At 33.5% G+C, this 22,405-nt stretch overlaps 1 protein-coding gene across 3 annotated transcripts in view; it reads right to left on the bottom strand.

Annotated features, from left to right (window-relative positions):
- PRDM6 (PR/SET domain 6) overlaps positions 1-22,405 on the bottom strand; it is a 148,586-nt gene that overhangs the window by 112,292 nt on the left and 13,889 nt on the right. For all 3 annotated transcript variants that reach the window (XM_031939120.1, XM_031939114.1, XM_031939107.1), the window contains exon 3: positions 21,605-21,912. In XM_031939120.1, the coding sequence (XP_031794980.1) occupies positions 21,605-21,912 (308 nt within the window). The remainder of the gene's footprint in view (positions 1-21,604; positions 21,913-22,405) is intronic.

The following is a 22,405-nucleotide window of genomic DNA, read 5'->3' as shown; positions in this document are numbered from 1 at the left end:
CCTGCTAAATAATTTACAGTGATTTAACTAGTAAATATAAAATCAGTTTTCAGATCTTCTTCCCATTCATTAAGCCTCCACCAAACTACTGCTAAGTCTTTCAACTTTCCAACATTCACTCTAATGTCAAATTAATCTTGCTTGTGCACTCATCAGAACTTGTCACTGCTCAATACTATTTAATAGTTCCCCATTGCCTGGTGAATAAATTTTTAGCCTGGTATTTAAGCCCATCTATAACCTGACAATACGCTGTACTTACAGCTTTGTTTTTTGTTGTTCTCCTTATCCTAAATATTTCTATATTCTGGGCAAAATTGCAACCTCACTGTTGCCATGTCTTTGATTATATCATTCACTACACCTGGAATTCTCTCTGCCCATTAAAATTCTGCCATCTTTCAATAATCCAGTTTTAAATTCTCTCCTTCCTCAAATTAACTTATATTTACACACACACACACACACACACACACACACACACACATACTTTTTATCCCCCACCCAAGTATAATTCAACCTTCTTGATAGCAGGAACTATCCTCATTTTTTTTCACATCCCAAATATCTATTAAAAAGACATATCACATAATAGATATTTAATGTTTCTTGAATTGATTTAAAATACTACAAAAATTCACAAAATTCCCTGATCCTTCCCCTTCCCCCACAAAAATAATCATTTATTTTTAGGCTCTACCTATCATTTTGTTTGGACCTAATTTATGTATTTGTTGTTTTCTATTTTGTGTTATATATGTGTGTGTATTATGTGTGCATAATAAAGAATTGTCTATAATTGATAAAGGTCTAATCTCAGCATCAGAAAGACCTGGCCCATGTGCTATCACTTTGTGACCATGACTCAAGTCACTTAACTTTTCAGTGCTTTTTAAAAACTCTTTAAGACATGACTATTAATCTAAAATCCACAGACCCCCTAGATTTCAAGAGGTTCATGAATTTGGATGGGAAAAAATACATCTTTAGATGATTTCAGAGAAATCTGAAGAGACTTACATGAACTGATGCGAAGTGAAATGAGTGGAACCAAGAGAACACTGTACACAACAACAAGATATTAATGGACGTGGCTCTTTTCAACAATGAGGTGATTCAGGCCACTTCCAATAGACTTAAGATGAAGAGAGTCATCTGCATCCAGAGAGAACTATGGGGACTGAATGTATTGTTTGCTGGCTTTTTTCCTCATTTTTTTCTTTTTTGATCTGATTTTTTTTTTTGTGCAGCATGATAATTGTGGAGATATGTATAGAAGAACTGCATATGTTGGATTACTTGCTGTCTAGGGGAGGGAGGTGGAGGGAAGGGAGAGAAAAAAATTTGGCACACAAGGTTTTGCAAGGGTGAATGTTGAAAACTATCTTTGCATATATATTTGAAAATAAAAAGCTATTATTTTTAAAAATGCATTTTTGCCTGGAATTATAAACTTCATGAAGACAGAGACCATTTCATATACACATTTCTCTTTCCCCCAGAACCTAACACTGTGTTCTATGCTTACTAAATGCTAAATAAATGCTTGTTGAATTGAACTATTGAATGAAAGTTCCTGTCCATAGCCTTGATCCTCACAAATATTATTCCTACATTTTTAATAAACTAAACAAACATTTGTTAAGCACTATTCATAATAAGCTAGGTGTTTAGACAAAGACAAAAACAAAGTGGTTCCTGCCCTAGCAAGTTTGGGGTGGGGGGTTGGTAGGGGGAGATTTTTTTTTAATTCTGAAAAAGAAAGGAAGAAGGGAGATCAATTAGAAAGTTATTTCAATATTGCAGGCAAAATATGATGATGTAAACAATGTGGCAGATTTGACAACTGATTTGATGTGACAGAGGAGGAGAAAAAGAGGGAGGTGTCAAGGATAACTATAACCTTACAAACCTGGATTTTTAGTGGTATCCTCTGCATCAGTTGGGGGATTTATGGGGAGGGAAGAGAGACAATGAGTTCCACTAGGCACCCTGTCTCAATCAAGCTATGCATTTGCCATGTCCCCCCCCCCCCCACACACACACACAAATTTGCTTATTTACACTTCTAACTCTTGCATGTATTATTCTCCATACCTTTGGAATGCCATCATTTTTTCCATTCAAACTATATACTTTATTTTATTCAAAACATGATTCAAAAATGACCTCCACCAAGAAATCTTTCAGGATTGACCTTACCTTACCAGTCACTTTCTTACTCATTATTCCCTCATCACATGACTATTAAATTTGTGCTATGTCATTGAATTAAAAAATTAATTACATTGATTTATTCTTCTTTCTTACACTATAAACCTGTAAATTTGTTCTTCCATTGATGTTTTAGTTGTTGTTACTATTATAGGAAGAGTTCCCTACTCCAACACATCCCCCTCCCAAATAAAAGAGGAACAGTCTCTTCTATTTTTATGGGAAGGGAAAATCTTGTTGAAAAGATGTATGGTTTCATTACTGAAAAATCATAATCTGAATTCCAGGTATTTTTATAGCTATTTGGAAAACATTATTGGGATATGATTTACAACTGTCTAGAAAGAGTCTCAGTCATCATCTAATTCAACAGTCTTAATTTTAAAATTAGGAGATCAAGTCACATATACGTTAAAGCAACTTGCCAAGGTCACACAAGAAGAAAATAGAAAGCTGAGATTGAAATACAGCTCCTCCTGTTCCAATGCTTCAGAATTACCATCCTGAAGTTCTCAAAGCAAAGATACACAGAAGAGATTTCAGGACACCCTGATTCTGATTCTGCCAAGTAAGGGAAAAATTAGAGTGGTTGGAATTCCAATATGTTTCCTACTGTTTATTTGTATCCTTAAAACATTAGTTATGCTATCCTGAACATTAGGCCACAAAAATTTCCACAATGTCAAGCTTCTACCTTCTTCTCCCAAACTGGGAAAATGCCAGAAGTAAAAGTTAGCTCAAATGTTCCACTGCCCTCTGACAAGTTCAATACTGATTGTTAACTCACCAAAAGGGCTATTATAGGGGGAAAAAAGTTCTCACAAGAGCTCACCTTTCTCAAACCCTAATGAAAGGAGTTTTTCCTGTTCTCCTTGGACAATGGTTCTTAATTAAAAATTATATGATTATGAAGGGGCTTCTAAGCCTGGTTCCAAATTGAAAGAAAATATTAGATTGCTAATCTTTAATTAAATTTAATTCAATAGACATTTATGAAGCATCTACTGTATTTCAGGCACTGTGCAAGGTGCTGAGTATACAAATAAAAAAGAGAAACAATCCCTGCCTTCAAGAAGCTTATAATCTAATAGAAGAAGACAATGCACAAAAAGAAGTTTGGGGGTCAAGTGGTAGGGAGTATCTTGTTCTGTGGAACTGAAACCAAGCAGAACTATAGATGGAAAGTGAGTTGTGGGACTTATAGATATTAGATACCAAAAGTTCAAGTGTCCTTTGAGGGCTAGAAAAGTTCTACAGTACCCAACGAAGTGAAATAGGCCCAGATAAGACGTTATATAAACAGGGAAATAAAACAAAATCAGCATACTTTGATTTCATAGGTAGCAGCCTTCATTAAGTGGATGTATGGAACAAAGGAGTTTGGCAATTATAGAGAAGGTGACAAGAAAAGTCCATAGCAAAGGCCATGTCATAGAAGACATGCCCAGAATTGCCCTTATTGATTATAGTCAACTACACGGTAGTTTTGGAACTGGGCATGTACTTAAAGGATTTGGCATTTTAGTGAACTCTGGAGTAGTTCCCTGTTCTTTCTCCAAAAAATGGGGTTGGAGAGGTGTGCAAAGGAAGAAGGATAAGAAGCAGAGTGCTGCAGCAATTAAGAGAGTTTCTCATTGTGCTTCCTATGTTCTGACATTACTGCAGGAAGTATCATTTAACTCTGAGTCTTCCAGAAAAGGAGTCTCTAAACTAAAATACATGTGTCCAGGCTAGGAAACAATTCAGTGTGTGAATCTTGGTGATCTAGATGCTCTAGGTTCCATCAGGATGGGAAAATGGTGCAGGGGGAAAGTACCTAACAAATACTCTAGCCCATAGAAAAGTAGTTACAAACTGACTCAAGCCAGATCATTTTACCAGTAGATACATATTGATAATTATTGCAAGGCAGAGATAGAATAAAATGTCTAATTATCAGTTATTTTAAGTTACTGAATCCTATTTTAAGTCTTTCTGTTAATATGTTCTGTGATTCTTTTATGTTTCTTTCAATGTTTTTTCTGTGCAGGCACAAGTGGCCTGTTCTATACCTGATTCACTTTCAGTATCTTTTCACAAAGAGCCTAACTCCCCTCTCATCAGAGTCTAGGCTTCCAAGGATTAACTCAAGTTCACTAGTTACAGATCAGAAAGCTGGGGCAATAATCCAGCTCCTTTGGGATGAGCAATGGACCTTAATGTTAGACGTTGATGAAAAAGAATGAGGAAATTGTCAGCTAATAAAGTGTTATTGGATAGTTTACAAGGCATGTGAAAAGAGTATCAAGTCTCGAGTCAGGAAGACTCATTTTCAGGGGTTCAAATCTGACCTCAGATACTTATTATCCATGTGTTCCTGGGCAAGTCATTTAATCATTTTTCCTCAATTTTCTCATCTGTAAAATGAGTTATTAAAGAAAATGAGAAACCACTCCAATATCTTTGCCAAGAAAACTCCAAGTGGGGTCACAAAAATGTTGGATAAAATGGAAAGAACAGAACAAGAATCAGAAATATTAGTTTGCATATACAATCTCTAAATTTTCCAGATGTTTTGATAATTATATGTTACCTTGGTTATAATCACATACCATATAAAAACATTTATTTCTACACTATTTTTCTGCAGAATTTGGGGTATTAAGAATAAGATTTTCATACAAATTTACCTCATTACTTCAGTAACAATGTAAAGTGTTCTACCCCAAAATGTCGTGATCTTTTCAAGTTTTGTTTTGTTTTGTTTTTACTGGTTTCATTGATCTAAAGTAAAATATTTTATAAATGAAAAAAAATTTCTTAATTTTGTTAAAAAATTTGAATTACATTTTTATGTTCTGCAGCCCACTGTTAACTTCCTTTGAATGCATCTAAGACATTTTTTTCCTTTGGTAACTCCAGATTTAGTTTAAAAGAGATTAATACAAAATATGATAACTTTAGAAAACAACTTTCTACCACTATGAAAGCTGGAAATTTTCATAATTTTTGTAATTTGTAATTTGCAAAACAGCTTTTCTTGTCTAGCAGTTTTTTAAGAAACCTAAGCTGACAAAATAAATAAATAAATAATGAAATGAATACATGAATTACCCACATAGAGGTGACTTAAATTCAAATGGAACTAACTATAAATGCAAGTGCTTTGGGAAAAAAAAATCAAGGCCTGATGTTTGGTGCTGTCACTACACACTACATTTGTTAGGGATTTCATCACCGTGTGGAGGAAGTTAGTTCCAGGCTAAAATTTGAGCAGATGGAAAACTCCCCTAGAGCATAACATTCAAAACAACCATCTTTTGCTGAACTTCAAGGAACTTTTACTAATTTCCTTACTTCTATAGAGTTATTACTCTCTTGCATACACAGGATAAACTAAATGTCATTTATGGCGGTATAAGTAGCAGCAGAACTAGTCTAAGTTTTCTGCCAGCTTCCCTTCCATGGATATTTCAACAGACATAATTCAATAAAATTGGAATTTGAAAAGCTACATTTTATATAATTGGTATTATTTTTAAGATCAAATAAGAGGGGGGAAGGTGTTGTTATTTTTGTTTGAATGTGTCAACAAGTTGATGTACATTTATAAAGTAATAACTATATTCCAGGTACTGTGCTAAATTCTAGGTTTAGAAAGAAAAGGAAAAAAAAAAGCTTATCCCTGCTCTCAAGTTGCTGATAGTCCAATGGGAGAGACAGCATGGAAGCAATTATGAAAGATTTAGAGTATACATTAGGAATAATCTTGGAGAGAAGATACCAAAATGAAAATTAACTGAGAAAGGGTTCTTGTAGAAGTTGAGATTTGAAAGATGTCAGGGAAATTAGAAAGGAGAGATCAAGAGAGAGACAGAGACAGAGAAAAAGAGACATATAGAGATGGGGAAGGAGAACTCTTGGCATGGAGATAGACAGTGAAAAAGCCAGAAGTCAGGAAATAGAGACTTCTAAAATCTTTTCCAGCTCTAAATACATGATCACCCAACTGTCACTACTGCTAACTATCACATGAGGCAATATACAAACTCTAAGACAACCTCATGAAATCCTCTAGTTTCAGAGGGACCTTGGATTATATAATTCACTCTCTTTGTTTTACAGATAACAAAAGTAAGGCTCAGAAAAGAAAAAAGGTACTAGTATTACACAATTACTATGTATGTGTGTTTAGGTAAGCTGTTGTTTTTCTTTTTTTGAAGAGGATTAATGATGTCACAGAGTGATGTCATGACCCATGCATGAATTGGACAGAGTTGCACAAAGTCTCACTGTCTTCCAAAATTATCAAAGGCCAATAGCAAAACAAAAGGCAAGACAAGTGACAGTGGATGATCTCTGTGTCTTCAGTGTCTGACTGAGCTCCAAGTGTGCCAGAATGTCTACTTCAACTGTCTTCATGGCATTGGAAAAACTTGTTATCATTTTCCCATTCCACTGGGGAAAGTCTTCACAAGTTTAGAGCAGACATCTTCCACCCCACTTCACCAACAGATTTAAGACTTTTGGTTACCTTTAATAGGGTACAGCCTGAATGCCAAAATGGTTTATGGGGCTGTAGCTACTTCATATGCTTCTTGGAACCACAAGTGAAAGTTGAGTGTCAGACAGATACCAAAGGTGAATGAGCAGTCTAGAAAAGGGCTCAGCATGCTCTCACTACAGAAGTGTGGTCTTCCTTGAAAACTCCATCAATCCCTTAAGTGAATACTTTGTTGCTGAATTAAGTCTATCCAAAGTTCTAGGAGAAACAATCATTTTGATGTTGCATTCTGATATAATTGTTCACTTTGAATGTGACAAGCTATTATATACTGAAGTGATATGAACACTAGGATTATTTTCTGATTAGCAAAGAGCATTACTGGATTATTCTTGTTTTTTCTTGCCAAACTCTCCGTCAGTCTCACTATATGACTAAGGAGTTCACTCAAGGGATCACTGACAGAGGTTGTGACACACAATGGCCAGACCAAACTGCCCAGTTCTCAGTGAAGCAGCACAGCAATAGAAAGAGTTTAAATACCTAAGGAAATATCCAGGCTCAGATACTTATTATGGCAGAATCAATTTTCTTATTCTGAACAAGCCACAACCTCTCTGAGCCTCAGTTTCCTCATCTGCAAAATGAAGGAAGGAAGAGGAAGAGAAAGAAGAGAGGTAATAAGAGAGAGAGAGAAGCATAACTGATTTGGAAAATACTCTAACCAAAAACTCATACAATATTAACAAAATATAGGGCCCATCACCTTAAAGTGACTATAGAAAGATGAACACTTCCTCACTAAAAAAAAAAAAAAAAAAAAAAAAAAAAAAAAAAAGGAAAGAAGAGATTGTTGGTAGACTTACTTAGAGCACACAGTAAAATGGTAAGAACCTATAGAAATAAATTTAGAAATAAAGCCTGATGATAGGTATGTACAATTGAAATTGTCTAATGCAACTGAAAGTGATTTCTTTGGGCATTAAGCAGCTTATGAAATGGCTAATTTTAGACAACAACTGCATGAATATGGTAAACAATATGTTAACCAAGAAGCATAAAACACATGATTGAGTAGTATAGATTTGGTTCTGGAAACAGGTGTTTATGATTGCAATTCTAGGACCAGATGATTGCACCCTCGAAATTACAAAAAGGTTATCCTTCAAGAACCAGACTTAGTGATCGATGTAGACTGTGAAAGAAAACATCAGAAACTTTGCAACACATCACTGCAGGATGACAAAAAAACTATCAAAACATGACTTGGTTGCTAAAAGTATACATCAAAAACTCACTTTTTGTCATGGTCTGAACAAATCTCCACACTACAAATATAACCTTAAAATATTCTGGTAAACTGTACTAATAAATTGCATTGAACCATTATCACAGACAGAATTGTCATTCACAATCACTTTAACAAATATTGATCCAGAAAAGTTGAAAAAAAGTTTTAACTTTGTTTCACCATACCAAATACTCATAATTTCCAAGTTATGTTAAATGAAAAACTTTCAAAATATAAGGAGATGAAAATCATGTGAGGACACAATGAGATACATATCATCCCTACTGTCCTCTCTGTTATTAGAATTTTGACACAATTATTTCAATTAACCTACAAAGGATGAACTTACATCTTAATAATAGAATCAGTCAATAAAATAAGAAATTTTATCATCTTCTTCAACAATCTATGTATTTTTTTTAATCCGGGGAGTCTCTTATTGTAGGAATAATGAAAATAGAACCCCATTGAAAAAGATGTAATTAACAATACTAGTAGTATTAGCTATCTCACAAGAGTTTTCTTTAGCTATAGTAAGAATAACTAGGAGTAAAGGATAAAATTCAAAGAAATAATTTAGGTTCAGGATCAGAAAAAGTTTCCTAACAATTAGAACCATGGAATGGCTCTTTGAGGTTGTAAAGAGAATCCTTTTCAGTTATGGGTTGGGCTTTTTCCACATTCACCTTTGCAAAACCTTATATTCCAAATTTTTCCCATTTCTTCTCTTTCTGTCCCCTTTTCCAAGACAGCAAATCCTTCCAAATCCTTCCATCTCCGAGATTCTATGCTGTGAAAAAAGTAGGGCTTTTCTCCCAAGCTTAAAGCACTTTCAGAATATGAGTGATTTATATAAATTTAACACACTAATGAATTAGTTTTTGTTTCTATAAAAATAAAGGTACATAAATACATTTGATGAGTTTCACAAATCCTCAAAGCTGAGATCTCAGAAATCCAGCTGGTACCAGACTAGAAATTCCCTCTAAAATATCCTCCAATAAATGGCCAAACAGCCTCTACTTGAAAGATTTCATTTTTTTTTTTAGCAGAAAGCATTTATTTTTCTTCATTCACAAATGTTTAAATGTAGGTGTTTCTTAATTGTGAATCTGATACTTGTGTTGATCAGGGAAAGGTGAGAATTTACAATTTCTAAACATAGGTTGTCATTTAGATTGTCAATATTTTGATTGAAAAACCATAAGATTAAGCTATATTTAATGTTAATATATATCATTTATTTGTGTAAATATATGTACATATACAGTCACATGCACTCTTTTATGTAGAGTGGTAAAGGTGATGCTAAGTTGATTTGTTGTCATTTAATATTTATTGCCCATTTGCAATCTGCTAGGCACTGAAATGTTTTCTTATGCAAAATTCAATATTTGGTGTCAAATCCACCTAATATACTGCTCCTGGTGTGGGGTCCATATAGAAAAAAAAAAACTGCAGATTTTAGATTTTGCTCTAGTGTTGTTTTTTTTCCCTACTCACAATACTAAGTCCTACCCCCCACGTTTCTACCGTTCACGCCAGCTTTGTTTGTGAATAAATCAGACTACTCAAATATTAGCTCTGCAAGGAACCCCAGGAGCTTATCCAGCGCAATTTGCTAGATGAGGAAACTGAGAGCTAGAGAAGTAAAAGGACTTGTCTATAAATTCTTCTTAATTAAAAGTTAGAGTTATGAGTAATTACAGCATTTTAATCTAAAGTCTCTTTTCATCATCTAATAGAAACTCAATCTGATTTTATTTTTATGTCTATATATTCTTTTAATTTTTTATTTATTTTTATTTTTTATAGAATTTTATTTTTCCAAATACATGCAAAAATAGTTTTCCACATTCACCTTTGCAAAACCTCATGTTCCAAATTTTTCCCATTGCTCCTCTTTCTATCTCCTTCCCCAAGACAGCAAGCAATCTGATATAGGTTAAAATGTGCAATTTTCTTAACATTTCCATTAAATCTGATTGTAATGAGAAAATCCAAATAGTAATTTTTCTGAAAGATTCTGTGTTCTACAATTCTAATATGCATTTCTGCATTGTGTATAATACCAAGTAAACTTGCATTTAAATATATTTTATTCCTGAATTATTGAGCCCATCAAATGCTATGTGTATTTAAATCTAGTACTTTATATGTCTAAGTGAAATAATTCTTTGATTCCAGATAATCTCATAGGTGAATTGTGAAAGTCTTTACATGTGCACTAGAGTGCACTAGAGACTTATAAACCTTTTCCATTAGCATATATAAATATTTACCATTACAAATATTTTCCCATTAATAAATATTTTCCCATTAATCCTTATAATCTTATTATGTTATCTCTCTTATATAAAGAGGAATTGAAGTAATAAAGTTAAGTGAATACCCAGAAGTCACACAACTAAGTAGTCCCTAGAGCTAGTACTGAGAAACTTACTCTTAAGGCAATACCACTTTAAGTTTCAAAAAGTACTTTAAAGGAGATAAAATTTTCACTTTACTAATACACATTTAACTAATAATACTCTGTGTTTTAAAAAGAAAGAGAAATTCTTCTTATACTCTATGGAAATCATTAGAACATTCCTAATAGCCAATGAAAACACTGTTCTTATTAAAACATGCTGGAAAATATCTGAGAATACCAGAACTACTTCTGTATTATCAGTATATCTGAAGGCCTAGAATTTCCCAAAAGAAAAGATAGATAGTTGTGATGATAGAGCTAGACATAAAATCAAAATCTATCCATGACTGACCCATTTAAACACATTTCAGATGATATTATGGAAATATTACCATTTATAGATCTGTGGGGTTTTTTAAAGTTGTTTTACTATTTCAGGGAAATATTGGTACAAGTTTTAGGCAGCTGTGATTTAATAGAAAGAACACTGGATATGAAACAAGAAGGGCTGGGTTCAAACCTAAGCTCTGCTATTTACTGTGTATGTTGATGAGCAAGCCACTTAGCATTTCCAAGCTTGCTTCCCTCATTTATTATATGGGGATAATGATACTTGGGCACACACCTGTTGTGAAAATTAAAAGACATAATGGATTTAAAGTGCATTGTAAACACGAAGTCATATATAAATGTCATCTCTCCTTATTAGTAGTCAAATTATGATGCAATATAGGCACATATATTTAGTTTAAAAAATCCACATGGAGCCTCTCCATTTTTCAGACAATATATATGTCAAATATTTAATCCTAAAATAGTTTCTCTTTTGCTGCTGAGCCTGCTTGCTTCTAGACTTTGCCCAGACCCCACTTCCACCCAACAGGTTTTACATTTTACATAACATGAATTAATTTTAATAATAGTCTGAATCAAACATAATTACAAAGATTAATTACACAGACACTTTTATTCTTTACACATATTTTATATATATATATATATATATATATATATATATATATATATATGCAACATATTCCAAAGCCCATAGAAATAAATGATTTGGGGGTTCTCTGTCATTTGAGATCTTCCATGCGGCAGTTCCCTTCCATTAGAATGGATAATCAAGAATTAACACTAATTGCTATTTGTGCTTTGAAAAAAAATAAGAATGCCCAAGTGGGCTAACAATAGTTATTTCTCAGGGTTTTGCCAGACACAGAAAACATGGCTTGATTACATTTAATTTGATTCCAATTAAAAAACCCTTAAGAAGTTCCTATTGAATTAGATTACACCAAGCATTCCTGCAGAAGACACTTCATTATCTCAGGCAGTTTCAATTTATAGTTCTTACACAGGAAGGAAAACCCTGTTTGTTTGAGGAGAATAAGCTTCATCTCAGTATTTCATTATTGTGGATAATGTGGCTCTTTGGTTATTAGTTAAACATGCAGGTACTCCCAGGAAAAACTCTGCATTGAGAGTGCCTCAAGCACAAATGAAACTAGAAATGTTGTGAAAAACCACAGTGCAATCAGAGGCAGCCTTAGGGAGTCATACACATGTATTTAACTGAGAAAGCCAGGAGAGATTTAGCATGCCCTGCATGAAATAAAACAAGTTCTCATATTGTGCTAGATACATGCAAATGATCCTTACTTAACATGATAGATGATGCAGATTTCCAGTTTTGACAATATTTTAAAAAAGAAAGTAAACTCTAGGATACTAAGATAAGAGATATACCTAAGTAAACAAAGCCATACAATGCCATGAAGTTTTCCATTCTTACTTCCTCTTTAACTAGAAAATATAGCCCCACATATTGATAATGCACATTATTTTTAAGGTGTTCTAAAAATTGTGTCTTGGTCCTAACATAATCAGTGTTGCAGGACTCTAATTTATCAATTCACTGCCCCCATTTTATGAAGACTTCTCAAAGATGAAAAATGCTCATGGGGAAACAGAGAAGAATAGAATAGAAGCAAAATAAAAAGTATTTATTCAGATGGCCTAATAAAACTTAACTTATAGGGGACCAGTCTTAGGTAAGCAAAAACTGTATGGTTCATTTGAAATTGCCAGAATTCAGCCTACTACGTATTTTAGAAGCGGGAGACATGCAATACGCATCTGTTATATTAAATGTTTAATATCCCCATCTCTGATTTTTTTCACAACTACAAAGGACCCTGTGGTTTGTGGTTAGTGATTAAGCACTGAGTAGATGTATCATATGGGTATGAGTAAAGAAAAATACTTACAGCATTTCATGTTGTAACAATGTCTTTATTATACCTTGTAGAAATCATTGACCAAAAATCAACTTACTCTACAATATATCTATTGGTTAATTAGAACTCTAAGGAACAACAACCAAAAAAAAACACACATTATTGACTTTTAGATCTTCAATCAAATAAATATTTACTACTGTAATTTGCAAAAATTATTTCCTTTCAATTTGGGGCACAAAGAGAAAATGCTACTAACTTCACTGAATACTGCGGTCATCAACAAACACAAATTATGGTCAATGAAAAAAAACCCAACTTTGCACATGTAATGACAATCTACAAATATCTTGCTCCCTTCACAGGTCTCCTTTACAGATATGGTGCTTTATGATTATAAACTTATTTCAATGCACAACCTTCTCAGATCTCCTTTACAGATACGGTGCTTTATGATTGTGAACTTATTTTAATGCACAACTGACCTTGAGACCGAGCACAGCAGAACCATAGATGTGTGACCTAGTTTAGTGACCAGTGGCTATAGATATCAGAGAATGTGCTTGCTGTCAATGATCACTGCTGAAACCTGTCTATACCACACCAGAACAATCAATTTTGTAAATGATTGCAATAATCAAGGAAATTGCCTAATTTATAAATCCTTGCATACAGCATTTTAATGGATCCCTACATTTTAATGCTGATGCTGCCAGAGCTAAATGAATTGTTGTCCAGTCTGTCATTACACAAAATGATAAAAGCATTCAGTCTGGTTAGGCAACTACATCTCATGGATATTCAGGGCCTTGGTATATAATCAGTCATTAGTGACTTCTGTGAAAATTTTGCCTCACTAAAGCTTCAGGAATGGTAAAAGGGAGGGGTTTGGTTGCTCCCATCTTTACAGAAATTTTTCATTACACTCCTGGAATCTCCACCCATAACAATGCTGAAGCTCTGTTTTTCCTTGAATCGCTATGTTTCTGACACATTCCCCCATTCAGTTTCTTTGAAAGGTCCCATATATATTTTTTTCTTTTTCCTTTCAGTATTATACTACCCCATTTAAAAAAAAATAAAAACAAAAACAAAAACTACACTCTAGAGCCAGCGTACTTTACTACTCTGAACTTACAAATCATGAATCACAGCCATGAGGATATAGTTAGAACCACTGCCCCGCAAGGGGGATGTGTTCTTGCTAACAGGTAAGTCTATATAATCCACACGGAAAGTGACTGGACGATCTGAGCTCTTTTCATAAACCCGGTTACACACAAATTGCTATTCTCGGTTAAACCTTAAGCAATTGATTTCAGCCAATAGTCTGCTGTCAGTCCTTTACTTACTGCTCAATCTCACTAACCTGACATTTATGGTGTACTGATTGGCCTCTGTCAGTGGTGCTGGTTGTAAATTCACTTTGAAAAGCTTTGTGTTAACAGCCTTCAACCAAGCTCTGAGAAGAGTACGAACAGGCAGCCTGACAATTGCTCGACCTCCTGCCCTTATTACAGTGAGTAAATCAGGCTTTGAGCCATTAGGCTGGAGCCTGAGGCCTACACAAAAAGGATTGACATGACTAAAGGTCAACCTCTGTCACACATGTATGTGTAACAATTTGGATAATGGAATTCTGTAACTTATCTGAGAAAGGTGGCAAATACTTATAAGGAAAGAGTGGACGCTGCTCTGGATTTTCTGGCTTTTATGCTAAGCAGTTATACAAGAGTCTGTATTTCTTGTGTAAATACACAAAGAATGTCTGAACTCGTGAAATCTTAAAGTGTATAAAACCCACCAACAGGAAGGGAAGGACAGAGGAAGGTGCTCAAAGCATCTCTGAAAAATAGGGAGCCTGCCAAAGAATGATATTATTTCTTTCTGATGCTAAGCAATGTGTATTTTAATTGGTATATGTCATCTCATTTGTTGTAGATGCACTACCCTACACAATTACAAACTATATTTGTCATGAGGTGTGCCAACTTGGATAGTAGTTGTTTGGGATATCTTTGTTCAATATTTCATTCTATGTATGCATTATTAATCCATGGTCTTAAAGATAAAATTTATCATAATGTTCCAAAGATATATGATTTATAGGTAATAAAAATATTATTTTTCTGGTATTTAAAATGAGACAGTTACAGAATGATATTAGTAGAGACACCTGATAGTTTAGTTTCTAGGTAATTCATACCCCTGTTATTTATTTCTCTCATGTGATCTGGCTTTTAAGGTTCATCTATCCTAAGAACTTAAATTTTTTTTTTTAATTGATGGATAGGAGTACACTGAGTCAATGTGGAAAACAAGATAAATGTACAAGATATGACATAATGATGGGTGGCAAGAAACCATGTCATGGACCCAGAAATATGCTTGTAAAAGCTTTTCTTCACAAAGGCAAAATACTACCAAATAAGCAACTACTAAAATATATGTAATATTAATTGATTAATATACCTTGGAAACCTCAGGCTTTATAATGTCTACAACTCAAGTTCACACATTAAAGTTTATTAAATTGTCTATTTCTCTTCCTTCCCTCCTCTCTCTCTCCCTCTTCCTCTTTTCCCCCTTTTCTTCTCTTTTTCATTCTCCCTATCCCTCTCTGTCCATCTCTCTCTCTCTCTCTGTTTCTCTCTCTCTCTCTCTCTCTCTCTCTCTCTCTCTCTTTCTCTCTCTCTCTGCCTATCTGTCTCTCTGCCTCACTATCTCTGTCTCTGTTTCTCTGTCTCTCTGTCTCTGTCTCTTTCTTTAATTTCTTTTAAAGGAAATAAAAGCTAACTTATTATTTAGTTATTTGGTTTGCTAGAGCATTTCTGAGCGAGGTTAAATATATAAGCTAAAAGCATATGAATAGTTTAATTCTAGTTATTTTCTTTAGAGGTACATTCCTAAATATCCAATTTATATTATTAATATTTTCAACACAATACTGGAAATCTTTCCAAAAGGCAGCAGATGGTTTTACAGTCCATGTAAAACTACAAAATATTCACTCTATCAAACAGGCATCAATGAAAAAGACATCTTCTCCTCAAATGAGGCAAAGCCAAAAATCTACACCAGCTGTTACTTTGCATAATTTAAAATGCAATAGTAACATTACTATGGTTTACTTTTAAGGAACAAATTATTTGAATTTCATGAACATGATAGGTAGCCAAAATATTCAATACTGAATTATAGAAAAACATAATTTTAATATAATATAAACTGTGGCTGCAACATAATACTATCTTCTGATATTTTGATGAAACAAACCATTACATTACAGAGCTTTTTAATCTGTACAGTTTTACTTTCGGTCACTAGAACAAGTTCTTCAGTTCAAGATTTCATCTACGCATAGATTCATTTTCATAGGAGCAATTTAGTGTATGAGATCTGGCCATCTGAGTTAATTGACAAAGTATATGTAAAATGTAAAAAAATCATTTCCCGTCATTCTACTATTACTTTAAACTGCCACTTAAATGGCATTTTTAAAACAAGAAAAAACTTACTTTTATTTTATATAGGCATATATACTAAAGTGGTTTTTTATTAAGATAGTAACCTAATTTAATAGACAATGATAAAAGATAATCCATTAATTTAAAAATAAAACTCAAGTCAAAATGCTTTGTCACAAAGTCAAAACATAAATAAGACTACAAACCAATGGTCCATATAACCTTGGTTTACTTAAGAAAAGATAAATTATCATTATCATAGATGAAAATTAAATATTAAATTAAATTAATTTAATTAAAATTAAAATCTGTCCACCCAACATGAAGAATTTTGTAAAAATGAATTTTCCCCTGAAACCATGATTGTAATTTTAATAAGCTTCAACATCATTCAAGTTAACAAAATAATTCTTCATTTTTGAAAAGAAGTAAAATTTATTTCATCAATTGTTGATAAACTGTCTTGTCAAACTCAACTAGGGGTTGAAAAGCTTTAGCTATACTAACCTATCTTAATCAGCTATTTCATTTTAAACTTCTGGATTTTAGTCCAATAGAATTTTAAGTGTGCCCTGTATACATTCCAAAAGTCTGGTCTTATTAAATTCTGATGTTAAGCAGAAAGAGGAAACCATGTGCAACCAGATTAATTTATCCCTAGGGAAAAAGGACACATTAATAATTGAGATAATGTTTTCATATATGTTGGAATCATATGTGCCTTTCCACTTCTTCATTAGAAAACACATTAGGGAAAAATTATCTCACTCTCATCAATAAGACCTAATTGCTGAGAAAGTCTCTTTTTTCTTTATTTAAAAAAATGGAAAAAGTGTTCTTATTCCTTCCAAATGTCCAGAAATGTTATCATGCATTCAAGTATTGTTGGGATAAATGCCTATGTTACTAAAATGAATGTTTACTTAATTCACCCTAGACTATTTTTGTTTTAAACAGCCCGAGTTTATATTATTTTTTTAAATAGCAGCAAACCGTGAGTCTGATTGAAATGAGTCAAAGTGAAAAAGAAACAACTGAAGTGAGTAATATTTTTGGCTTTATGAAGAATTAATCTCTCTAAATTACAAGAAGTTGTCTTGGCCTTTTTCATTCCCCATGATCTTTTATAGTTGTGAAAACATGTTGTCAAATAATGGAATGGTATTTAATACACTCTGAATGGCTATACATTCAAAGAGCACTGGTTATCAGCAAAAAAAAAAAAAAAATTAAAGTGCATGATAGGAGCTTTCTAGTAAACTAACCAAACTAATCAAGCACAAAGTCTTTGAATATTTGTTTATGTCGAGGAAAACACTTCATCTATTTATTACAACCAGGAAAACAAAAAAATTAAAAATACTATGCCTAATATGAATTTGAATATTTCTGTAATAAGCCTTCATTCTGTATAATAAAGCACAACTATGTTGAAAACAATGAACTGCAAATTGAAACAAAAATCTATCAACTACTTCCTACTACTGTAGGAAAAATATTAGAAATCCATTTGCAGTACTGAAATAAAGATAAGTTACCCCCAGAAGATCCATCAGGACTTAAATATTGAGCTACTAATTTAAAGACATTTTCTCATCTGCAATCGACTTTGAAAAATATGCAGAATTATACTTATGACTTAAATGAGACAATCATAAGAAGATACATACATATATAAAGTTAATATTTTATAAATATGTGTGTATTAATGTTGACCTGCTAGGATGAAAGATATTTTAAAAGATTATGTTCAAAAATGGGCTAATATATCATGAGTCATAAAACACTTAAGTGTCAGAATTTCTTATTTGTTTACAGACACATGCTGATTACTTTTTAAAATAGTTTAAAATAGTTAAATAAAATATTTTATAAGAGAATCCAGGCTTGAAAGAGAAAAACCTAAAATTTGAATAATAAAACCAAAATCTGAGATTTTTCTGGTGTTAAATGTAATTTGATTTAGATAACCAGTGATTTACAGAAAATGCTTTGGGATTTTATATATGTATATATTGCCATATTTTAAATGATTAAGAAAAAATTTACAACTACTATTAATCAGAAGTAACCTTTTTGTTGGTCACTATTATACACTGTTATAAATATCTATCATCATTCTATTATCTATTCATAATATATATTAGAATACTACCCCATCTTTATAATATCATCTTTTCTATAGATTTTCAAGTTTCTCCAGGATAATTTGCACAACTGTAAAGCCACTATAATTAAAACTTCAAATATATCCACAACTTCATGACAGTATCAGAAATATTCATATTCTTACTATACCAAACAACTATACAAACCTTGCTATTGTGAAAGAAGAAAATAACTGCCATAAATATATATGAATTCAGGACTATGGGTCTACAATTAGATCACAAACACATATAACTTTTATGTCATATGCAGAATTACTTCTCCAAATCCAATATCAAGTACTTAATAAGACTAAAAATACAGATGATATGTTCTTGAATATCTCTGTTAAAACAATTTCTATTGTACACAAAATAAAGGTTTTTTAATTCAACAAATATTTATTAAACACCTATATTTCTAATTATACTCTGCTATTGATTTCTAAATGTGTGATGTCTTTTCATGAACATCCAGCTGTTCTAGCCTTTTATAAAAACAGCAAATGGGATTTTTTTTTATGTTCAGTTTTGCCCTATGTTTTACTAGAAATATAACCCCTAAATTTAAGACATAAATAATGGTATTCAGGCTTGACATTTTCAGAAAGAGGTAAACCTGTATAATTAAGTTATCGTCATTGTAAATGTTGCAAAACCTTAGAAAACTTTTGGTAAACCTGTAACTATGGTATCATCACTTTTGTGATGTCACAATAGCATTAAAAGTGCTGAAAAGCGCTTTTATCATTTTTAAGGAAAACTTGAGGTCACACTCAATTAGAATAGGAACCAAAACCAAAAAAGAAATGTTTCAAATGCAGATAATTAGATGATTTTCTCCTTAGTGTCAGTTTTTACTTCCCAATAGTTTCCTTAACTAATACAATTTATCTTCCTCCTTTCCCTCTTTTCTCAAAGAATTTCTTTGAAAGGAGTAATTTTAATATTGTTTGTAACAATAATGTCCCCAATATGTCCCAAAATTTTGGTGTAGTTTTCAGGTGATGAACCTTAAAAATATCACCAAGACTTTGGGGATTTTCTGTATATGGTAATCTAAACATTATTTTTTTTTAATTTTGTTCTTTATTTAATCCTAAAACCTATAATCAATGTTAAAAATGTAATAAAAATTGTCTCTACAATGGTTTAAGGTTGAAATTTAATCAAGGATTTTTTTCCTCTTGATGCTACAGCATATGTGACCCAGTTGTTGATGATCCACGTACAAACTGAATCTCCCCCACTTTTTACACCAATGTCTTTACACAAGTCTTTTCTCATGGACCTTGCTTGATGGAGACAGCTAGCTCAAACGTGGTATTCCTGTTAACTCTGGATAGAACGTTTTTAACACACAGGTGCAAGTTTTTTTGTGTATAGGATAGACTATTTAGACCACAATCTATTAGGTTAAGATAAAACAGTATGTCATCTTGACAAGCCAAGTTAAATGTATAAGTAGCTACAGCAATATGCTCCATATTACACCAAGGAGGTTCAGTCTTCAGGTACTTGTCAAATTGGCCAACAAAGTTAAAGGAACTTCTATTATCCCACCATCCCTCTGCTTCTATAAAGGTGTATACAGTTTTTCAAATTACATAGTATATATTCCTTTTCTTAAATTTCATAGCGCCCCAGGCAACATGATAAATAATAATAAAGTTAGTGACATAAGATTGGAAACTCCTAGAGGGCAGGGACAGGGTCTTTTGCTCTCTTCCAGAGTCTGGGGTAGGATTGTTTAATAGCAAAAACTCCAGTAAAGAGATTTAAACTTGAATGCTTCATAGTCACAAATTTTCATAGAATCACAAATTTTGATAACGGGAAGGCTCCATCTAGTTCATCTCGTCTAAAAACTGCTTCATTTTACAGATAAAGAAACTAAGGTTTAGATAGGATTATTGCAAAATCAGTGGTATAGCTTGGATTTTAACTGATTCCTCTCCAAATCTAGGATTGTGTCAGATTACCTTTCTCTTGACTACCAGTCAAGTTTTGGCAAGTCATTTAATCTCGGAGAACCTCTATCTTTTCTTCTATAATGGAAATTAACATTTGTATATTACCTACCTGAAGCAAGGCTTTTGTAAATATTAAAGGGTTATTTAAATGTAAGTGATCATTGTATACAGAAGAAACCAAATAAATGTTTATTTATTAGAAAAGTTATCTAATGTCAGTTTTCAGGAACTTGTTCACCATTACTTCTGTTACCAAGGGTTCCCATCCTGAGGTATGAGAAACTTGTTAAGGGAAAGCAAGGAATATTTGATTAATAGCTATATTATCCTATAAAGTTACCCCAATATAGTATTGTTAGCTAAAAAAATAGTAAGGAGGAAGTGGAAAAGAGTGATAGTGTTATGTTGCATCTGAAAAATTAAGGGCAGGTGAAAGAATCATTTCTACTGACCAAAACCAAATGAAGAAGGTTTGAATATGAAACACTTTTCATATTGCACTAGGGAAAAATCAGCCACAATGATTTCCAATCAATGAAATTACAAAATTTGGAGCATATTCTTGGAGAAATAGATCCTTTTCTTACTAAATGTGCTCACAAAGCTTTAATTACATTTATGACAATTTATCTCTGTGAATAAATATTCTCAGTCCTGTTGTCAATCAGATTCAAAGCAAGAAACAGACTGAATGACAAATGTAATATGGAGTTATCTCTTTTTAAAACTAAGAATAAAATTATTGGTTGACAAGAAACAGAACAGTGTCATTATTTCTTTTACTGTGTTCAGATAAAATTTAACATTTTAATAACACTAAAAAAAAGTTGCATACCAAAGAATTTTCTTTGTGAAGAAAAAATCCTTCTATTTGCATATGCATGAAAAAATTCTAGAATTACTTTCTTTTCAATGTGAATAGGAAGTATAAGAATGTTCATAGGAATCCAAGGGATTTTCTAAAGAAAAAGGTTAGGAACTCCTGCCTTAGACCTATTGTTTTACTAAGTTATTTTTTTGTCCCACAATGGAAGCTAGGAGGCAGAAGAGTTGAAATGCAGTGTTGGCTCTTTTGTCAAGAGTCAAGTCTTGGGTAAGTCACCTCCCTTTAGTTTCCTCATTTGTCAAATGAGTGGATGGATGATTGCTAAGGCCCCTTCCAGCTCTAACACTCTCTGTCTCTTGAGGGAAGAACATAAGGCCTGAAACTGTAAGTAGTACATGCCCAACTAGGAAAACATATTCTCCATCCTTTCTATACTTAGTGTCCCAGTAAAAGTGACCACACTGGGATCAATTCCATTCAATTAACTATAGACAACTTTTAGACAACAAGAAACAAATCATCCAAGTTAGAGAGAATCCTTTAAACTTACCTCCCAGAGATGCTGGGTGTTTCTGACAGCTCCCGCTTGCACCTTTTCTGGGGGGAGAAGCACTCCCTGAAATGGTCCGATCCAGGTGCCCTGCTGGATTCTCTGTGCAGCACAGATACCATACGCCAGGCCTGGAACGGTGCTGGTGCACAGACACACTTCTCGAGGCAGGTCTCGAAGCCACTCGGGCATCTCTGGGGGGGGCGCGGCGGCGGCCGTGCTACTGGTACCCACCAGACGGCGAAGGGAGTGCAGGGGGCCGTGCATGGGGCATTCGCCATTACGGTTGTCAGCGCACATGTCGCAACCTGCGAAGTAAAAAGAAGGGCAGAGGGGTTAGGGAGAGGAGAGACGCGTGGAGAAATAGGTTTACCTAAAAAGCTTATTCATCCTTTTTTTACCCCGTACCCCCAACCCCACTTCGCACCCCAGCCAAAAGATCGGACAGTTCTGCCTTGGGGTACGCTGTACTGAAAATAGTGCACCTCCTCCCTTTTCTTTTCCAAGGCAAGACTTAGGTACTTTCTTTTTGTGATCGTGAAGGCATTGAGGTTGCCCTAAATCTGATCAGCTTCTGGATTAAATTCTTTATTGACGGACTTTCAGAGATCTAAAAACCAAGTGTCAATAAGAAAATATTTGTTGCGCTTGAGACTTTCGCCCTCTCTAGGCCTCGAGTGTGGCATCCTAACTGGTGTCGAAGATGGTGTTTTCTCTCCTTTTCTGTCTTTCTTTCCCTTCAACCCCCTCTTCTCTTTCCCTTTTTCTTTCTTTCTCCCTCTCCTCCCTCTTCTCTGTTTT

This window comes from Sarcophilus harrisii, chromosome 1 (genome assembly GCF_902635505.1).
Source record: "Sarcophilus harrisii chromosome 1, mSarHar1.11, whole genome shotgun sequence".
NCBI classification, from domain to species: domain Eukaryota; kingdom Metazoa; phylum Chordata; class Mammalia; order Dasyuromorphia; family Dasyuridae; genus Sarcophilus; species Sarcophilus harrisii.
The sequence above is the reverse complement of the archived record's forward strand: the minus strand, read 5'-3'. Positions and strand labels throughout refer to the sequence as shown.